Below are 18819 nucleotides of genomic sequence, written 5' to 3' on the forward strand. Positions count from 1 at the left end.
GGGTCATGTTGCCCATGATGTGCCACCTTGCTAAAATTTTGTTTCCACACTTTCTTTCCTCCCACAGCTGCGAAGTTAGAGCAGGCCCAGAGTTCATCACAAGGTCTTACAGGTTCTACCACAACAACACCTTCAAGGCCTATCAGTTCTACTACGGAGGCAATCGCTGCACCAATCCCATCTACACCTTGGTCATACGCGGCAAAATTCGCCTCCGGCAGGCGTCCTGGATCATCCGCGGCGGCACCGAGGCCGACTATCAGCTCCGCAGCGTGCAGATCATATGCCACAATGAAGCAGTAGCCAAAAAATTAAGTGAGTTGGTGAACCAGACATGTCCTGGATTTGTCCCAGGAGATAGTCCCTGGGAGCAGGATGTGAGCTATGATTTGCTGAGAGAAGAGAACGGCTGTGAATGCACCAAAGCTCTGAATTTTGCCATGCACGAGCTCCAGCTGATCCGTGTGGAGAAGCAGTACCTGCACCTCAATGTAGACCACCTTGTGGAGGAGCTATTCCTCGGAGACATTCACACTGATGCTACTCAGAGGAGGTTCTATCGGCCCTCTAGTTACCAGCCTCCTCTTCAAAATGCCAAGGTACCGTGTGTGGGGGTTTGCATGTATCCTCTTTTTAAGATATTGCTGATAAAGCCCAAATCACTCAGTTCTTTTGAGTAAGTGCACTGATGTAACCTAAAATCTACACATGCTTCTAATACAGGGGGTTGATTGCAGCCATAATTAACAGAAGATAACAGAACTTACTTTGTGAGAACAGTAACTTTGCTGCGGTTTATGTGACTGCAAATATGTAAAAAAATAATCTCATGAAGTAAACTCATTAAAGGCCACTCTGAAGATGGAATCAGAGACTTGTAGGCAGAAGTGGAAGTGGTTGTCTGGGACCATGGCTGTAGGCTAGCAGCTGAGAGGAAGGTTTCATATAGAACTGAGACAGCAGAAGAGGAACAGGCATCAGTGGATACTTCTATAGCTGTGGTGGGGGACCAGGGAGAGACGAAATCAAATATGAATATCAGCGTATGGAAGTTAGGTGATCCATAACCTGAAGAGAAGACAAGGAAATTGGAAGGTAAACACATGGAAGGGGCAGCATGAAGGGAAAAAAACTGAAGGACTGCACAGGTCATGGATCCAGACGTAGGCACACACATTAATGAAATTAAAAACAGGTGAATTTTGAATTGGGCTCTAATTCCATTTGATAATTCAGTTTTCAAAGGGGCCTCAAAGTGCCCTCAGCTTCATCGGGAATTGATCAACCCATAGTAAGCTAAATAAAACTCAAACAGGAAGCACAGACACTGATGGCCTGTAGCAGGAAGGCTGTTATAGATCTTTCCTGGTGACATTTCAAAGGCAGGCAGCAATTGGAACCACATTGCCAGGTGCTGCTGCCATCAGTGTGCTCCAGCTGGGCATTGCCACAGCATCACTTCCAGCTAATGGGTTACCACCATTTTTAATCATCTCATCACAAACGGTTCAAAAATCAGTTACAGCTTATCAGCAACAGCAGGAAACACAGCATTATGTGATCTGCCTTTAATTGCTTTGTAGCCTGGCCTAGGGATCATTTTAATCCACAGTCAACTGTTTTGTTTTATGAAAACCTTTATGAAAACTGTGGTAATTTCTGTCATTCTTCTGCTGTCTTCAAGTTACCAAGGACAAGTTTGAATTTTCTTTTTAAACTTACCTTCCCAAAATAGAGAGTTTCAGCAGCAGAAGATGTACCACAGCACAATCTTCTGCAAAATTTTGGTTTTCTTTAATTAACCACATCAACTTTCACTTTACTGACTTGGGTGTGAGGGTTCTTTGCTAGATCTCTCCCTTGCAGGTATCTGTAGATAGAAATTATCAGACACCGCTATATTGTATCTGTTCTATAAAACATTGTAGATCTTTTTCCAACCGCTTGAAACAGAGACAAAATCTTGATTTAAATCACTGTAGCTGAGTATTTTTTCTGGTCTAATCTAGATATTTTATTCTGGGCTGATACATAAGACAGCAAATACCTACACTTCCACCTTGTAGTAATTTCATTACAGTCAGAGCAGTCAGATGTACTTTCAGACAGCTTTAGAAAATTAAGATTGTTGTCCAGGCCTGCTGTAATTTTAGGTAATGATTTTCCTGCCTGTGTGTTCTGCTACCGTAGCATCCCTTTTTCTCTCTAAAATACAGTGGCTCTAAAATACAACGTTCAAATTTAAGGGACCACACTTCTGCATAAGAGAAGTGTGTTTCTTGAGACAGGTTAGCTAAGAGAAGCTGGGCCTGCTGGTATTAGGCTTTCAGCATGATATAAATAGCAATACCATAAAAAATGAACCTTTGCTTCAGCTGCCATGAAAGATTCCAGGATGTGGGTTTGTTGGTTTGCATCTAAGCATGAAGATCCCTATACCAACAGGTTCTCAACAGGCACTCTGACCTACTGTTTGCCAAATGCAGGAAGAATAGTAACAGAAGTGCTTTTTTCCCTTTTTTTTCTTGAAGTCCAGGCAAACATACCATTGAAAGGTTATAACCCTTCCTTTTTGAACTCTTTTCCTTTTTTAATTGTTGCTCCACTGGGACCCAGCTGAAAATGAGTTTAAATGCTAAATTGAGTTTAAAACTACAAGTCACAGACTCCTCTGGAAACTGGACACCATGAATAAATAGAAACGTTAAATCAACTTGTTTTTTTAAGGTTTCTACAGTCATACCAAGAGGTTGGGGAGGCCAGGAAATTGCTTCTGAAGTGAATCAGGTGTATGGTGTGGAATCTTTCATTTAAGGCTTTTTTCATTTCCTTTTTATTTATTTATATTTTAGACTCATAAAGGCCTGCCTAAAATAAGTTAAGAGGATTCACATTTTGAGTTAAATTTATAGTTAAGCCTCTATATAGAAGAAAGTTCCACCCAGCCCAAGAGTTTACATAGCCTGTAAGTTGGATGTGGTAGCCACATTCATTACTTATGTGGTTGAAATGAATGGTAATTAAAAACAAATGATTGCTGGATATGTTAGGAATGCCAAAGCCACATGATCAGGACTTTAAACAAATAGAATTGGACCTTTTCCAAATTCCTGCAGCGATTTCACCACGGGATGGTAAATCAAAAGGGCTGTCCAAAAACCAGACAGCTTTATGCTGATCTACAAATCTGAATAAATTCACAGATTACTGTATCTCAAGTGTTCATATAGAATCAGGGAGCCTATAAAAACATATAATATGTCATCTCTAAAGGCTTTACGAATTCTCTTAGATAAGAACATACCTTAAACAAATTCCTCCTGTAAAATATGTGGAAGTTCTTGAGTGCAGATGATGAATAGGTCACTATATAGATTTATCTTGGCCATTTTCTGACCTGGCTCAAGATACCAGTTAGGACTGGCTGATGAATGGAGATGAAGATCTTTGATGTCTCTTGACATTGCAAGTTTATCGTGTGATTCAGGCTATCACACATGGAGCTTCTTCAGCCAGCGTGAGAGAGCAGATGGCTGGGAAGGGCAGGATGGGGGAACTGCTTGGCCATCATCACATATGTTACACAAAATGTTCCCAATTAGGACAACACCAAGGAGGCTCCCTGGTTAGTTGTAATATCACAAAAGTATACAGGGACTTGTAGCGTGAAGGAAGGCTTGAATGCAGTATTCGTTCTCTGTGCAGGACAGAAAATATCTTCAGAAATGTCTACTCTAAACTACAGAAAATGTGTATAATATCAGTACTGGGAGACTTATTTCACATGTAATTGCCTCAGCAATATTGCTTTGTAAACAAAGAACTCCTTGTGCTATTTCATCATGTGACAGAGTAACTGGAAATATCAGAGCAGGGCTGTGATGACCGGTCATTCTGATTAGATCATTACTTAGGAATAAGGCTGACATGGCCTGGAACATCACAAGAAACCTAAAAAGCACTCTAGGATAACCTTCACTCTTTGTCATGCTCAATCAGTTGCTGGACACGCTCTTTCAGTAAGATGTTTTCCCTTTAAAATGTGACTCTAATGAATGAATTCCTATTACAACTTTATTTACCTCTGGGACCTGACTTCCAGCTGCACTTGGAATTTGCAGCTGATACAGATTCAGTGTATGGAGAAAGACTGGTGCTTGGGCTTTCCTTTAGCCAGGAAAGAGCAGAGTGTGCAAGGTTTTCTGTGCTTTTCAAAAATTTGAGTCTTCATCTCTTTGAAACACAATGACTTCATCTCTAGGGGAATGCTATGTACTTGTGAAGCTCCCAGGGAAATGCAATCATAAGTTAATAAATAGATGTTAAGCATGTGAAGCACCTCAGAGAAATATGCAAAACTCAACCAAAAAGCACAGTTTTGGCAGGCACAACTCCTTTGTTGCCCGAGTAGTGCCACTAGACTTGTAGATTTAGGCAACACTTGAAGGGTGCCTTTTGTCTGTTTTTACTTGAAAAGGGCTCTTGGTTAGGAAAATTATGAGGGGAAGCAAGGTAGAAATATTCAGAAGAATGCTCAAGTGGGTTAATTCTAGGTTTATGAACAGTAACAGTGTGTGTGGTGCCCTACAGAGATGAGGAAGCCAGCAGCTTTTAGCTGAGGGTGGCCCTGGCCGTGCTCGGCAGCGCTGTCGGCCGTGGCCCTGCGCCTTTGAAGGTGCCACGTCTGCACTGAGCACTGTCTGCTCTGCAGCTGCAGTAAAAGCCTGCCGCAACTCAAATGTGGCACCAGGGATCAACATTTACTATTTAGCCTAACCCAGGCCTCCAGGTCAACTCAGCATATGTATCTAAACTACTGACACCTTCCTTTGGCATCTTAGCACAGTGGCTTCATCTTTGTAAAAGGGCAGGGAAGACTCAGTGGTGATATTGCATGGTTTAGAGGGCTAGATAGGATGCTTTTTAAGGGCATAAAAAATACATAAAGCAGCTTTATTTGGGAATACTTTATTCTTGAAAATGGACATTCAAGCTGTCCCTTCGGGTTTTCCAGGAATTTTTTTTGTTAATACTTCATAAAACATTCATTTCACCATAATTTAGTATCATTTTAATGGGACAGATGACATGCAAGCACATTCATCTGAGAAGTCTGGTTTTCTCTTTGTTCTTGTCTTTTGCCCACACTGAAGTCATTTATACCAGAGAAGAACAACCAGAAGACTTTTGCATTTCATATTGGTGTTGTTTATTTCAGTTTTATGCAGGGTTGTGCAACAGAATCAACATCATAGATCAGACAGTTGTGTAATGCTAGTGCCTTGAGATTCCTTCACTATCTTTCCCTTCATAAGAGCAGTTAATAAAAACCATTCCTCAATATCTTAGAATATATGGTACACATTTGCAGATAAATCTGAGCATATCTCCACCCTCCTTCCTGCTTGCAGCACCTCTGTTCCCTACCAAAAGAAATATCCATCTGACAACTCTGCAAAGAAGTTACCGCTCTCTCCAGCCTTTTTTTTTGCCCCAAGATTTTTAATTAAAGTTTTAAATCTTAGTTTTTCTTCATTCCATTTGGCAGGCTGAGTTATAACTGTGTCAGCCGTGCTTGTCAACTCCCCAGAGCCGGGCTAATGCACATTAGTCAACTCAGCTTCATATGAGGTCATGCAAAGCCTGCAAATTATCACTTTTGTACTGGAGAGAATTTGTGGTCGTTTTTTAAAGTGTTGTCTTGGTCTGCAGTTATCTACAGTGGTGGAGGAGAGAGCCTGATACTATCCTGAGCAATTCATAAATGTGTCCTTCCTGTGGACTTGGCTCCTTGGCAGTGTGAAGCAAAGCCATCCAACTTTTTTGTTGAGCTGGAAGCATTTCCTTGAATTGATGTTCTCCCAAGAATTTCCATTTATACTCATCCTGGGAGCACTAGTTACTAACACTAACACCTGGTACTGTGTTTCCTTGGGTGGTGAGGTTTAAAGCATCCTGACCAGGCATGATTCATTCCAGTCCTGCCCGTGACACGTGGCATTCGGGAGGTGTGCAAGGCCATAGCTGAGTCTGGCTTTTCTTTCGCCTCTTTTTCAGTACTTCCCCTCATGGTAATACGTGCATTCACATGGAGTTTCTTACCCCAGCTTTTGTGGCTGTTGGCCCCTACAACATCCCAGGATTCTGGTTAGATCTGTACTGCACACACAGTTCAAGCCTCAGCCCATGCCTAAGGAAATCCGATGCCTGGTCTCTCATCTCATGTCTCCCTGCAAAAAGGATATGCTGGGTACAACATGACAGACCCAGTCACATGCTATGTGGCAGAGCCAATGTCAGATAATTAGTCTTAAGCAGCCGTAGAATTCCAGAGAACTTAAGAGAAAATTAAACTGTGCTGGGAGTGTTTATATTTCTGACTATCCATAGCAATTGGGAAAAAGATGAAGGAACCTCATCTTTGTTTGCTTTTTTTAATTGGAATCCCCCTTGCTTGGCTTCCAGAGCTCTCTGTCCTTATTACCACTTCAGCTGAGACAGAAGGACAGTGATAAGAAAAAATGTTGGTGGGAATTTTTAGATCCTAAGCTATTTTCTCCCCAGCTACAAAAACTGAGTTTTCAGCCAGAGATTCAGGCTTGTTTTGCCACACATGGCTTTGTGGATTAGTTCAGAAATTGGCTTTAAAGAAACACCTGGAAGGATGAGGAATGTTGTCACTAAGGCTTTGGCACTGCAGAGCTGCAAGGAGCCACCCATCATGGGAAGGAATCTTCCAGCTATTTTAGGGCACAGTCCTTCTAGCAAGGCCCCAGTATTAAAAATACTGCACTGTGCACCTAAGATAATCAAAATGTAGAACTGATGTTCATCCTGTCTCCTGCTCATTTTATTGCTTTTTAGTTTATGTCATGCCCCAATGAGCTTTTTACTAGAGAGTTCTTAATCCTGTTTGGACTCAAACGTCCTTTGTCTCTGTTCCTATTTTCTTTGAATGCCTGTTTTTATAAAATAATCTTTCCCTGAAACACATGGAAAGGGAGTGATTTGCAAAGCCTCAGATAGTGTAATTAAGAGCCAAGAGCAGCTGACCTAAAAAAGCAAGAGCGAAATATACAGTCAATTGTTAAACATAAATTACTCCATAATTAAGCCAAATTGCCTCATAACAGAACTAGCTTTTTCCCTTGCCCATTACTTGGGCAAAAAATCATACTGAGGGAGTTTATACGTGGCATATTCTTCCACTAAGAAGTTTATAACGTTGTGAAAGATAGTATCACAGCAAAAAAGGTTTATGTGGGCTTAGATTCAAATGCTGGTCTCAAGAAAGCAATGGATTCAGAGTAGCTCCAGCAAGGGGCTGAAGCCAGCTGGTGTCTCGCAGCTGTGAAAGGGATGTTTCTGCTTCCTCCCTCACCACCCCAACCTCTCCCTGCTGCACTCGCGGTTTGATGCAAAAAGTTTCTGGTTACCTCAACCTCTTCATTTGGGCACGCTGTCAGTGACTAGAAGGCCTTCAGGTGGGACATTCCTTAGCAGCCCAGCTGGCCAGACCCTCACAGCTGGGGCAAAGCCTTCACAATTAGAAGGGCTGCACAGAGCTACAGTAGTTCAGGACCACAGTGGTCAAAGAGCTGGGTGAATACAGGCCAGTAACAGAGAGTTAACAGGCACCTTCCTGTGGTTTGCCAAAGGAGTCACCTCTGCTCACAGTGTAATGGTGGCCAGTGGTGATCAAAAAAGAAAAAAGGCTGAGTTGTTCTTTGGTTTTCTTCAGATTTTCAACAAGGGCAACAGGAATGACTGCTTCCCAGGTTAAATTGCCTTGGCTCATAAACTGGTTTTGGAGGATGGACTCCTGGAAGGAAACGTGAATATAAACCAAACCAAAATACTGCTCTGCCAGGGTCTCCTCTGGGAGATGACAGAAGCTTTTAAATTCACTTCAGGAGAGAAGGGACTATAGCAGAAATTCTCTCCTACTATTGATAGATTCAACTTATATAAGTTATTTTTAGCTTTATAGCACTGTCTTTTTCTTGCTTTTTCTGGCTTTGTGAGCAGGGCAATCAAAGCCATAAAGTTACTGTCATCATTGCCCTTTATGTGTCAGGGAACAGTGCAGCCAGTCTGCCCCATGGCAGGACAGAAATGTGTGGTTAAAAGGCACTGGCATGTTCATCTACAGAGAAAAAAACCCATTATTTCTATGACAATTGAAAGATACTTTTTGTGGATATATCTGCACTAACTTCACCAGCTGCAGTTAAATTACTCAATTAAATCTTCTTTGTATTTCACTAAAGTACTGACAGACCTCAACCTGCTTGCAGAGTTTAGCTGCAAAAAAACGTATCTTAAAATTTGGTAACAAGCTCCACAGTGGGAAAGGACTACATCCACTTTAAGAGCATGTCAGCCCATGTGGTCTCCAGAAGACCATGTGTTTAGGGGTGGAAAGACCTCAGGAGGTCACCAAGTCCAACCTCCTTCCTCCTCAGAGCAGAGCTGTTGGCCAGCAGTGGTTCAGATCAACCAACACAGATCCTGTGCTTTCATCTCTCAAGGATTCTCCTTCATCCTTCCTGGAGAGAGGGAGGTGCACTGGCAGGTTACTCACATCCACCACATTCAAGCTGTGAGTTAAAGCTCAACATGCAGCTATCTGGGAGATTTACAGAAATACTTCTATGTACACCTTTCCAGCCCTCTTTTCTGAGGCCTCTCTGAGCACCCTCTGTAACATAAATGCTCATATTCGCTGCTCTTAAAGTCCACATGAGCTGCTATGAAGTCAGCATTTCTCACTGCCTTCAGCTCTGGCTCAGTTTAGAGGTCACATTCACACAATCTTCATTAGTGCCCTGAATTCCTCCAATAAAATGACTGTAGGTAGCTTCAGTGAATCAACTTACAACACCCACAATATATGTCTTTTACACATATTAAACAGGATTTATATTTGCCCCGTCCCAGACCAGATAGTCATCCAAAGTCTTTTAACCAATAGTGAAGTCAATGCTGTTCTATGTCCCTAGGATGTAGAATAATGGTCTATGCAAAGTAGCTATAAATGGTGTTGCTCAGGAGGTGGGAGCCTCAGCCTGAAATTTCTCCACTCCTGCCACAGACTTGGAGCCTGCAGACCCCTCCTAAGACACCCCAGGTACTCACATTTGGGGCCAGGGGTACTTGGCTGGTTGAGGCTGCTGCATGGCCCACAGTGGTGAGCCACCCTGGAGCTCAGCATGTACCACAGCCCCTGTTCCTGCTGGAGAGAGCCATAAAGCTTTCACCATGTCCAGCAGCAACCAGCCATATCACACACTTCCCAAACTTGTGTTAGGGCTCAGCAAAGCTGAAAGAGTTTAAAAAGCACTGGTTTCTATTCTCCCAAGGTGCCATCTAAAAAGAAAGAAGTCCTTATAACACCCATGTTTATCTACAGTACTTAAAGTTAACAACTAAAAGACAGACAAATAAGAGTTCAGCAAATGTCTTGATTTCTGACACAAGCATTGCAAAATCCGTATCATAGTAAATTACCATCTGCCAGCTTCTTGTATGATTTGAAGGATAAAGTCAGCCTTTTCTAGGTCCTGAACTAAAATGTTCATTTCTGATAAATGCAGACAAGAGAATTGATTTCTTACATGCTCATCTGCTGTGCAGTCATACAAATACAAAACCAAATAGTACCACTAACAAGATCAGAAATGACAATGCATTCCTTAAAATGTGGAGCTGGTGTCACTTCAGCATGAAGTGGCTGGCCTGATGCATTGCCCTGTATCCCAGGTGATGCCTACTGAGGGTTCCTCTCTGCTTTCTTTCAGAACCACGACCACAAGTGCATCGCCTGCAGGATCATCTACCGCTCGGACGAGCACCACCCGCCCATCCTGCCCCCCAAGGCGGACCTGACCATCGGGCTGCACGGAGAGTGGGTGAGCCAGCGCTGCGAGGTGCGGCCGGAGGTGCTCTTCCTCACTCGGCACTTCATCTTCCACGATAACAACAACACCTGGGAGGGCCACTACTACCACTACTCCGACCCCATCTGCAAGCACCCCACCTTCACCATCTATGCCAAGGGACGCTACAGCCGCGGAGTCCACTCGTCCAAAGTCATGGGTGGCACGGAGTTTGTGTTCAAAGGTAGAGTAGCTTGATACAATGGGGACAGATGTATTTATGGACCAGAGCAGTTTGCTCATAATGATTTGGTTGCTCATGATTTTTTTCTGGGATTTTCAGGAGTTCATCATTTCTTGGGAAGTTTGCAGGCATTGTGTGAATGCCCAGCCAAACTATACAGCTGCATGGCATTTCACACCACTGAAGCAATACTCATTTGAGGCAGAGATCCTTAAGTACACATAAGAAAATAAGACTCCACATTACTTAGTGATCTTGAAGTCCAGTGTCCAGATGTCATGCCTCTAAGAGAAGTGGTTAGATCTGTGTCCTAGGGCTCCTTCCATAGAGAGAAAAAAGCATCTTCAGAAGGCATTTCAGATCTGAAGTGGTATAAATAATTTTCTGTGGAAAACAGATGCAGCGGCATGCATCTTTTCATGTGCTCCCAAGGGGCCCTCAAGCAAATAAGGGTGTCCCTAAAGACAGCTCTGATTAACGATGCCAGAGCGAAGACAAAATGTATCTAACCCAAACCCATCGGGTACTTTGGAAAGCAGCTCTCAGTGGTGATGCCACCCATGGCTGAGAAGCTTTCTTGTGCAAACAGCCCCATGGAACCCTGCTTAAAAAGAGCTCAGGGGCCTGAGCCACTCACACAAACAAACATCTCCAAAACACAACATCCCACCACGGCACCAGCCCCAGCGGAGCCTCTGGTAGCCTCAAGCCCTCTGTAGAGCTCTTCTCCTTATTTCAGTTACCACATTAGAAGTGTAAAGCATCTTGCATGGGTCTAATTTAGAAAAGTGTCCAACTAGAAGAAATAATTTATTTATCTGAGATTTTTGTTGGAGGTGGGAGATACCCCTTGCCTGTCAGAACTTTGGCTCTTTAGGGCTGCATGTGCAGCATGTCCCAGCTCAAGTCCTGGCATGAAATCCAGTTTGCATTTCTGGTTTATGTTGTGCCAATGTACCTTACAGATCAAGGTCACTAATTTGGCTTAGGTAAAACTTTCAGGTTCAATTTCTATAAATTACCTTTTACTCCAGCTAGAGTAAATAATGTGAATTGTAGAGCCATTGAATCAAATTACTGTTTATAAAAGCTCAGGAAAAGCTCACAACAAGTCCCACTATAAAATGATCTACAAGAGAATTTGGGATTTTGGTATGTTGGGAGGCATGAGGGATGGTTATTTGCTTCTGTTTTGGTCAGCACCAATCCATTCAGATCCCTTTTTCTTGATATACAATGTCAAACACACACCAGGAAAAATGTCTATTTAGCTTCTGCAGGCTCATTCATTTTGGCTTTTCTCAACTTCTTTAACTTGGCTGGAAAATGAAACTTTATATGCCTTAAACTCCTTTGAAATACAAGCATGTTAGAACTAAAGAAACTGCAGCAGTTCTACATTTGATACTGCAAGCTGAAGTCATTGTTGAGAGATGAGAAAAAACATCTTTCTGTAGGTCATCTATATTTTATAATTCATGCAAAAAAGGACAGGTAATATAGGATGATAGTGCAACTGTGTTGTTTTACAGATTTCCCAGTGGGAACAAATTATTTTATTAGGTTTGCAGGGTAGCTAGCAAATGTTAAGAAATGATGAAAAATATGTGGTAAATGCTCCACTTACGAATTAATACGGACAGTAATAAAACATGAGTAAAGTTTTATTGTTTCCTTTTTTCCTTATCTCCTAGTATAACCAACCAGGCTTTATCTGTGAAGGATTGTCTGGAATTTATAAAAAGCTCTGCTTAATCTCTGGCTGAGATACGTGGCCATCAGGTTTTCTTCAACCGAGTTGGAGGGGGGTTGCTCTTTGCAAAAAGCAATTTTTGCACAGACAAAGACATAAAATGATGCTCCTAGATTTGCTGGCCACACCTGTAATGTGAAAAACTAATTTAAGAAGGAACAAGGGGAGACAATTTTGATTTAACAGGTGTGCCTCAATCTGCATATTGGCTTTGCTTTTGTTTTTGTCCCTCTGCTAACAGCTCCCCTCTTCCTCTCTCACAGTGAACCACATGAAGGTCACTCCCATGGATATATCCACAGCCTCGCTGCTCAATGTCTTCAACGGGAACGAGTGTGGAGCACAGGGATCCTGGCAGGTTGGGGTTCAGCGGGACGTCACCCCCACGAACGGCTGCATCGCGCTCGGCATCCGCCTACCTCACACCGAGTACGAAATCTTCAAGATGGAGCAGGATGCCTGGGGCAGGTACCTGCTCTACAACGGCCAGAGACCCAGCGACGGCTCCAGCCCCGACCGACCCGAGAAAAGAGCCACTTCCTACCAGATGCCTTTAATTCAGTGTGCCTCATCAGTACCCAGACCTGAAGAGTCACACGAGGAGAATAAAATCAGGCTGTACAGCAGCAGGGCACCGGAAAAATATCCCAGCACCCCAGCTCTTGCTCTGCTGTTTATTTGTACTGTGTCATATTGGGACATTCTCAGCTAGAAGTGGGGAAAACTTATTTTTCATGACTACAGAGCCAGGATTCCACCAGACTGGGGGTTGTTTTTCTTCAGACAGAAAAGGACATTTATTTTCTTGATGCACTTGAATGCCTGAGAACTGTTGTTCTTTTCCTTACTTCCCTCTTCCTCCTCGAATCCCGAACGGCACTCGTTTGATGTTTGTGCTTTGAACTTCATCCAGTCTGATCCCTGGCCTGACACGACTGCACAAAAGTAATTGCACTTTAGGACTGCAGACTTCTGGGGGGAGGGAAGGGGTCTCCATTTATGTTTTTTTTTTTTAACTGCTGGGATGAACTCTATGATCCTGCTTCAGTCATCTCTGCCATCTTACTGTTGTGGTACTCTTATCCCCACTGCCTGATTTCTCATCAGAATTTAGCTCTGGGGAAGGGCTCGGTGTTGTGCCAGTACTGTGATAGCAGCTTCCCCCTCTGACTTCACAGCTCTGATGTAAATATGTATATAAAGAGGAAACCCACAAAGATTTATCTTGCCATTATCTCACAGCTCATAATACAGAAAGAATCAGCAAATCAACAGCCCTCTGTTCAAAAAGCGCTAAATGGTTGATGCCCCTAATTAAAACAAAAATACTCCAAGTAATTTAAGCTATTTTACAATCATTAAGTTGTAAAAATAACCAGTGGTTTAGTATTTTCTCATTCAATTAACTTGGCTATGTAATTGCTTCGAGGCCTCCCTTTGTATCTAGAGAGTAGCTACAACGAAGCCCCCTCAAAGCCAGCTAGCAGCAGCAATTTTCCTGTCAGATGCACAGAGTGCAGGTAAGCTGCCAATACAAGGCTGCAGGGAAAGACTTCTCTTCCCATATTCCTGAGGCCTTACATACTCCATGTGCAGTACTTGGGTCAGCTGGGTGGGCAGAGTAAAGAAATGGGATCTAATGTGCTCTGCAGCCCTATTTTGCAGCATCTTTTTAGTCATGTGACCTCATGTAAGAACAGGGAAAAGGGTTACAGCAGCAAACACGCTGTGGTTCCTGGTAGAGCAAGAAAGCAGCTGGAAACACACCCTCAGATGGAGGAACACCGGCTTAGTCTTAGAGAGAGAGGAGCAAGAGATGCACTAATGCAACCACATCCTTCCTTTTCTCCTTGCTGAAGTGTCCCAACTCATGCCACGGTTTCATAGAGCTTAAATCAGCATTGGTACGGGGAGACACTGCTGGGAAGGTGAATAGACACAGCCCTCAGAGAGCATTTGTCAACTAGAGCCTGCCCTGGAAACTCTCAGGTTTCTCTCAGTGGTGAATACATGCTTTTGTGCACTGATGCAAATCAGAGCAGACTCTGGAAGCAGTAGGGGAGATGTTTAAGGCCAGCAAGGGGTTGGAAGTTCATAGATGAACCACGTTCCCCTGCTTTAATGGGGAATGAACTGAGAACGTAGCTTAATCTTGCATTTGGACTGTGGCTTTTACTGATGTACGCATTTTGGCTCACAGGAAGAGCAGGAACATCTGTAAGAAACATAAGGAAAAAAGTTGTAGTGTTTCTTCACAGCATAAGCAGCTGCTAGCTGCCCAGCCCAGTACTGTGTCAGAAAAAGAACCTTTAATGTATTATTTTCAGTATCCTAGGGAAAGTATGTTTTGAATGAAAGTCTTTCAACTTTACATAGTGAGTCTTCATACTGACTACTATAGCAAAAGCATTCCTTGAAAACATGGATGTGAATTTCCTCAGAGTTGGAACAGAATCAGTTCACCTAGTTTTGAGACAGCAGGAGGATAGAGGGAAGGAGCAGTATCATAGATAGATGCTCTGCTGAGTCAGACCACGTCTTTCATATTTTTTCCTCAGACAAATAAAAACTCACAGAAAACTGTTACTTAAGAGTCAGAAATGGAGCTCTGGTTGGCTCAGTAATCACCAAAGTGTTTATCCATCCATTTGATGACAGATCCTCCTTCAGCCTGTTGGAAGGATCTGAAAGCCAGCTCACCATGATGAATTGAGCCCTATGAACAACAACTGTTCTGATCAGCATTTCTTGATGTGTTTTTTGCTCCATGCAGTCAAACCTACTTGAAGAGCCAGCTCTGGATCAGTTGCTGGTGGGGAGCAGAGTTTTATATAAAGGGTCAAGAAGGAGACAGGATACCTCTGACAGAGTAGTTATGAACCAGCATGGAGTTTGGTTTTCTCTAGAGTTTTGTAGTCAGCAGAGTGATACCAGCATATCTCTAACTGAGCTACTGAGCTGTTACAGTCAAACAAGTCCCCTAAGTACCTGCTGCATTTCTGACTTCTATTTCAGATCTAGCACCAGGAGTGAATTCACACTAGGCTTTATTTTAAAGGATGGGTACTGTGTGGCATTCCTTAGATCACACAAGACAAGCTACTTTTACCACCATCGACCATTCCCATGTGGTCCTATCTCTGAAAAAATATCCGTGGTTAGAAGTTGTCAGACTATGTCACTTGCCTGTGCAAGTGCCACACACACTCGATCCCAGCTTGAATCTGCACATGCTTGTGATGCAGGATGAAAGCAAAGACCAAAGGAGCTGTTCCACAGCATTATTTTCTATACTTATCAGGGCAATCATCTACAGTTTGTTAGTGCCTTGTGGCTCCTCTGTAAATTGTCTAATATCAAAAACAGTTTCAAGAAAAAGATCTGTCTAGTTACAACCTCTAAAAGCACATTCACATCTCAGCTGTTTTGAATCACAGACTTGCAAAGGTCTAGGTTTTAAAAGGTTTATGGTTAGACTACATGCAAATGTAACTCACTGTACAAATTGTACAATAAATGTTCTTTTTTCCCCTGTTATTTAAAGACACTTAAAAAGGAAGTATTTTTAAAAGGTCTTCACAATGCATTACATGAAATCTGATTGGGGACTTCTGTAGTTTATTTGTAGTGTTGACAGAAACAATTTTATGATCTGAGTTCTTAGCATTTGCTGCACCAGCTTACCTCCACATGCCTGTATATTTTTAATTTTTCTTTTAGCCAATACAAGTCAAGTTGGACAAAGCTGTAAGTCTTCAGAGTACATAGTTTATGTGCTAGTCTGTATTTTCTGTGAGGCTTCTCCTTGCTTGCAGGCACAGAACGAGGAGCTAAGCTTACCCTCTCTTTTGGTTTCATCACTCACTAAATTAACTTTCTCACAGCACCACATACATATGTGACACAATATATTCCATTCATTTTATTTCTCCAACCTGACCTCATGTGCTGGCAGCCCTGGCTGCTGAAGAAATTAAGCTGCAAGTGGTTTAGCAGTGGAAGACCTGCAAGCTGGGTGATTTGTCCCTTGCTGAAATGCAGAAGGTTTAAAAAAAAATTAATCCATTAATGTTGGTATCTTCAGCTGCTGCCAGTGTTGCCAAGACAGGTGAAAGCTTTTCCCTCAGTAATATCCTACTCAAGGATCCACCTGACAGAAGAAATGGCAACCTAAAGAAATTCTTAGGCAAATTGTTTTAAGAGGCTCTATTCAAGAAATAGGACAAAAGGGATCAGAAAAGTCAAAACAAGTGTTCTTGCTCTGTTTCTATACCATTTACTTATTGTGCCTGCTGTCCTGGGGTAGAATGTCATTTCTATGAAAAGAAGTCTGTATTTTAGGATATAATGTCAGTCTTGCTTGAGTCGGAGCGTGCTTGCCTAAAGTGCAGGATTTTAAAAGAAAAAAAAATCTTTTTATTTTTGTAAAGTTATAGAAGATATTTTTCTTCTCAACTATGTTCCAGATTAAACTGCTGGGGAAGTTTAAGCACTTGTTAAACTATTGATTGAAATAAAAAAAAAGCCTAACTGTAAAATTAAGGATTCTTTGCCTCCTCTCCATGTTAGTTTCCTGTTCTGTTGACTTTCTAAGTGTAAAAAAATGTTAGGTGTCTTGGAAAGAAACAGCCAAAAACCTGACTAAGTTGAGTAACTTGTGCACAGAAAAGCTCATTTTTTACTACATACACATTTTTTGTTTCAGAACACCTCTGTCACTAGGAACAGTTCTGTTGGATACAGACTTAGGATTTGGGGTTCACAGCACATCTCCAGGTTTACTGAATAAAATCATGGCTGGAGGTGCCCAGTGAGTAACGAGAGAGTGTGGTGAGAGCAGCTGTGTCAGGGCAAAGGACATTCTTCAACAGAAACCTACTATTTTTCATAAGTGAGATGTAAACAAACAACCATTGCTGCTCTGCCATTGCATCCCAGGTGCTTTAAGGGATACAGCCTGGGGCGAGGAGCAGGGAGGGAAGAGACACTTCTTAAAAAGAAAGAAAAAACCTGAAACAAACCACGAAGGGAAAAGAAGACAGGGGATAACAGAAGTATCTTTGCTTAGTGCTCTGCAGTTTCACTCCTGCCTCACACACAGAAAGAGGTGAAGTGCAGTCTTTGAGCCTTCCACCACCACAATCAAAAGCTTTGGGGTTTACTGTTCCTGAGTTTTTTAAAGTGACTCAGGAGATCCCTGAAAGATGAGTTCTGTTTTCAGGAAATATGCCCAAAATTACGAGGTACTCCAAGTGCAGTAGCCACAGCCTCTGAAGTGGCCTCCCTTCCTCACAAAACAGGGAGTATGGATAAATTCAGGCAATTTATTGCAAAATTCTGCAAGATTCTACTTGGCATAATTTACTCAGTCCTGACAGAACAGGGAAAGACAGGCAACAAACACCAGCACCATTCATTCTGGTTCATTCTGTTCCATTAATTTTCCATAATTTTTACTCTTTCTACAAGTATTTTTATCGTTTTAGTCTTCTCTAGTGCAATCACTTTGGATTTTTTCATTGCCATTTTCTACCAGCAATAAATAATAATAAGAGACTCCACTTCTGAATTAGGCAGAGACAAACACGGTTTTGAGGAATCATACCATGGGTACCCTTAACAGGCAAAGCAGAAGTGCTGTTGGCCTGAGCAATTATTTATCAGGCACCCTCTGCCCATCTGTCTTCTTCACAAGTCTGTTCCAGGGCATAGACCAGTCCATGGCATGGATTCTAACTAAGGTACTACCAAGCCCTGAGGACAGTAAATTAATTCCTGCATGTCATCCAATAATGGGAACTGGCCATGATCACCACCTTAAAGCAGGCAGACATCCTTTCCCATGGGAACCCCAGTGCTCCTTGTCTGCTGCCATTTCCAAGATGGTCTGTTGGAAAATGAGAAAGCAAGCTGTACAGGGTAGTGCTGTCTTCAAATAAATAAATGAAAAATGCTGTAAGAAAAAAGTTTCTACTTGGGAATGTTGGGAATTATACCTCCTAGATTAACACCTAGTAAAAATAACAGAATCGGACATATGTACCTTCTTTCAAAGGACAGATGCTTGCTGGACAGACACATGCATTATTAATTTATTTAAGTAACTGCCCAACTACTGAATCCCTTTGCTCTTAGTGCCAACCAAAGACCAAAAAAATAATCAAAATTATCTGTGGGCATCAGTTTTATTAACTGCTCAATATGAGAGCCCACCTGCGTCTGGAGTGCTGCATCCAGCATCAGAGTCCTCATCACAAGAAAGATATGGACTTGTTGGAGCAAGTCCAGGCCAAGAGCCATGAAGATGATCAGGGCTGGAGCACTTCTCTTGTGAGGAAAGGCTGGCAGATTTGGTACCGTTCACTTCAGAGAAGACTCCAGGGACACTTTATTACTGCGTTTCAGTAACTAAAAGAGGTCTGTCAGAAAGATGGGTACACACTTTTTAGCAAGGCCTGCTGCAATAGGGAAAGGGCCAAAGGCTTTAAACTGAAGGAGGGTCGATTTAGATGGGATATTAGGAAGAAATTCTTTACTGTGAGAGTAGCGAGGCACCTGTTGCAGTCTAGCAACAGGTTACCTGAGAACCTGAGAATGCCCCATGCCTGGAAGTGTTCAAGGCCAGGTTGAATGGGGCTTTGAGCAACCTGGAAGAAGATGACCTTTGAGGTCCTCTCCAACCCAAGCCATTCTAGGATTCTCTAAGGCATTTCTGGAAACAATCACATCTTCCAACAAACACTACAAACAATAGTTTCAACACTACAAACAAGAGATACCCAACTCCCCAGACACTCCGCCATTTCTGGGAGGGCGGGAGCGGGGTGAGGAGCAGCGCCCGGCCGGGCTGTCGGGAGGCGGGAGCGGGGTGAGGAGCAGCGCCCGGGCCGGCGCGGGCCGCGGGCACAGGGCCATCTGGCGGCGGGGGGCCGCGGGGCACCGGG

The 18819-nt window shown here is 42.7% G+C and overlaps 1 protein-coding gene across 1 annotated transcript in view; it reads left to right on the top strand.

Moving 5' to 3' along the window:
• The window catches only part of APCDD1 (APC down-regulated 1), an 18025-nt gene extending 1608 nt beyond the window's left edge, over positions 1-16417 (top strand). Inside the window, exons 2-4 of the mRNA XM_031058859.1 lie at positions 68-599; positions 9801-10122; positions 12139-16417. Coding sequence (XP_030914719.1) covers positions 68-599; positions 9801-10122; positions 12139-12587 — 1303 coding nt within the window. The 3' untranslated portion in view covers positions 12588-16417. The remainder of the gene's footprint in view (positions 1-67; positions 600-9800; positions 10123-12138) is intronic.
• Positions 16418-18819: the final 2402 nt, after the last annotated feature.

The sequence above is a fragment of the Geospiza fortis genome, unplaced genomic scaffold (assembly GCF_000277835.1).
Source record: "Geospiza fortis unplaced genomic scaffold, GeoFor_1.0 scaffold100, whole genome shotgun sequence".
In the NCBI taxonomy this organism is placed as follows: Eukaryota; Metazoa; Chordata; class Aves; order Passeriformes; family Thraupidae; genus Geospiza; species Geospiza fortis.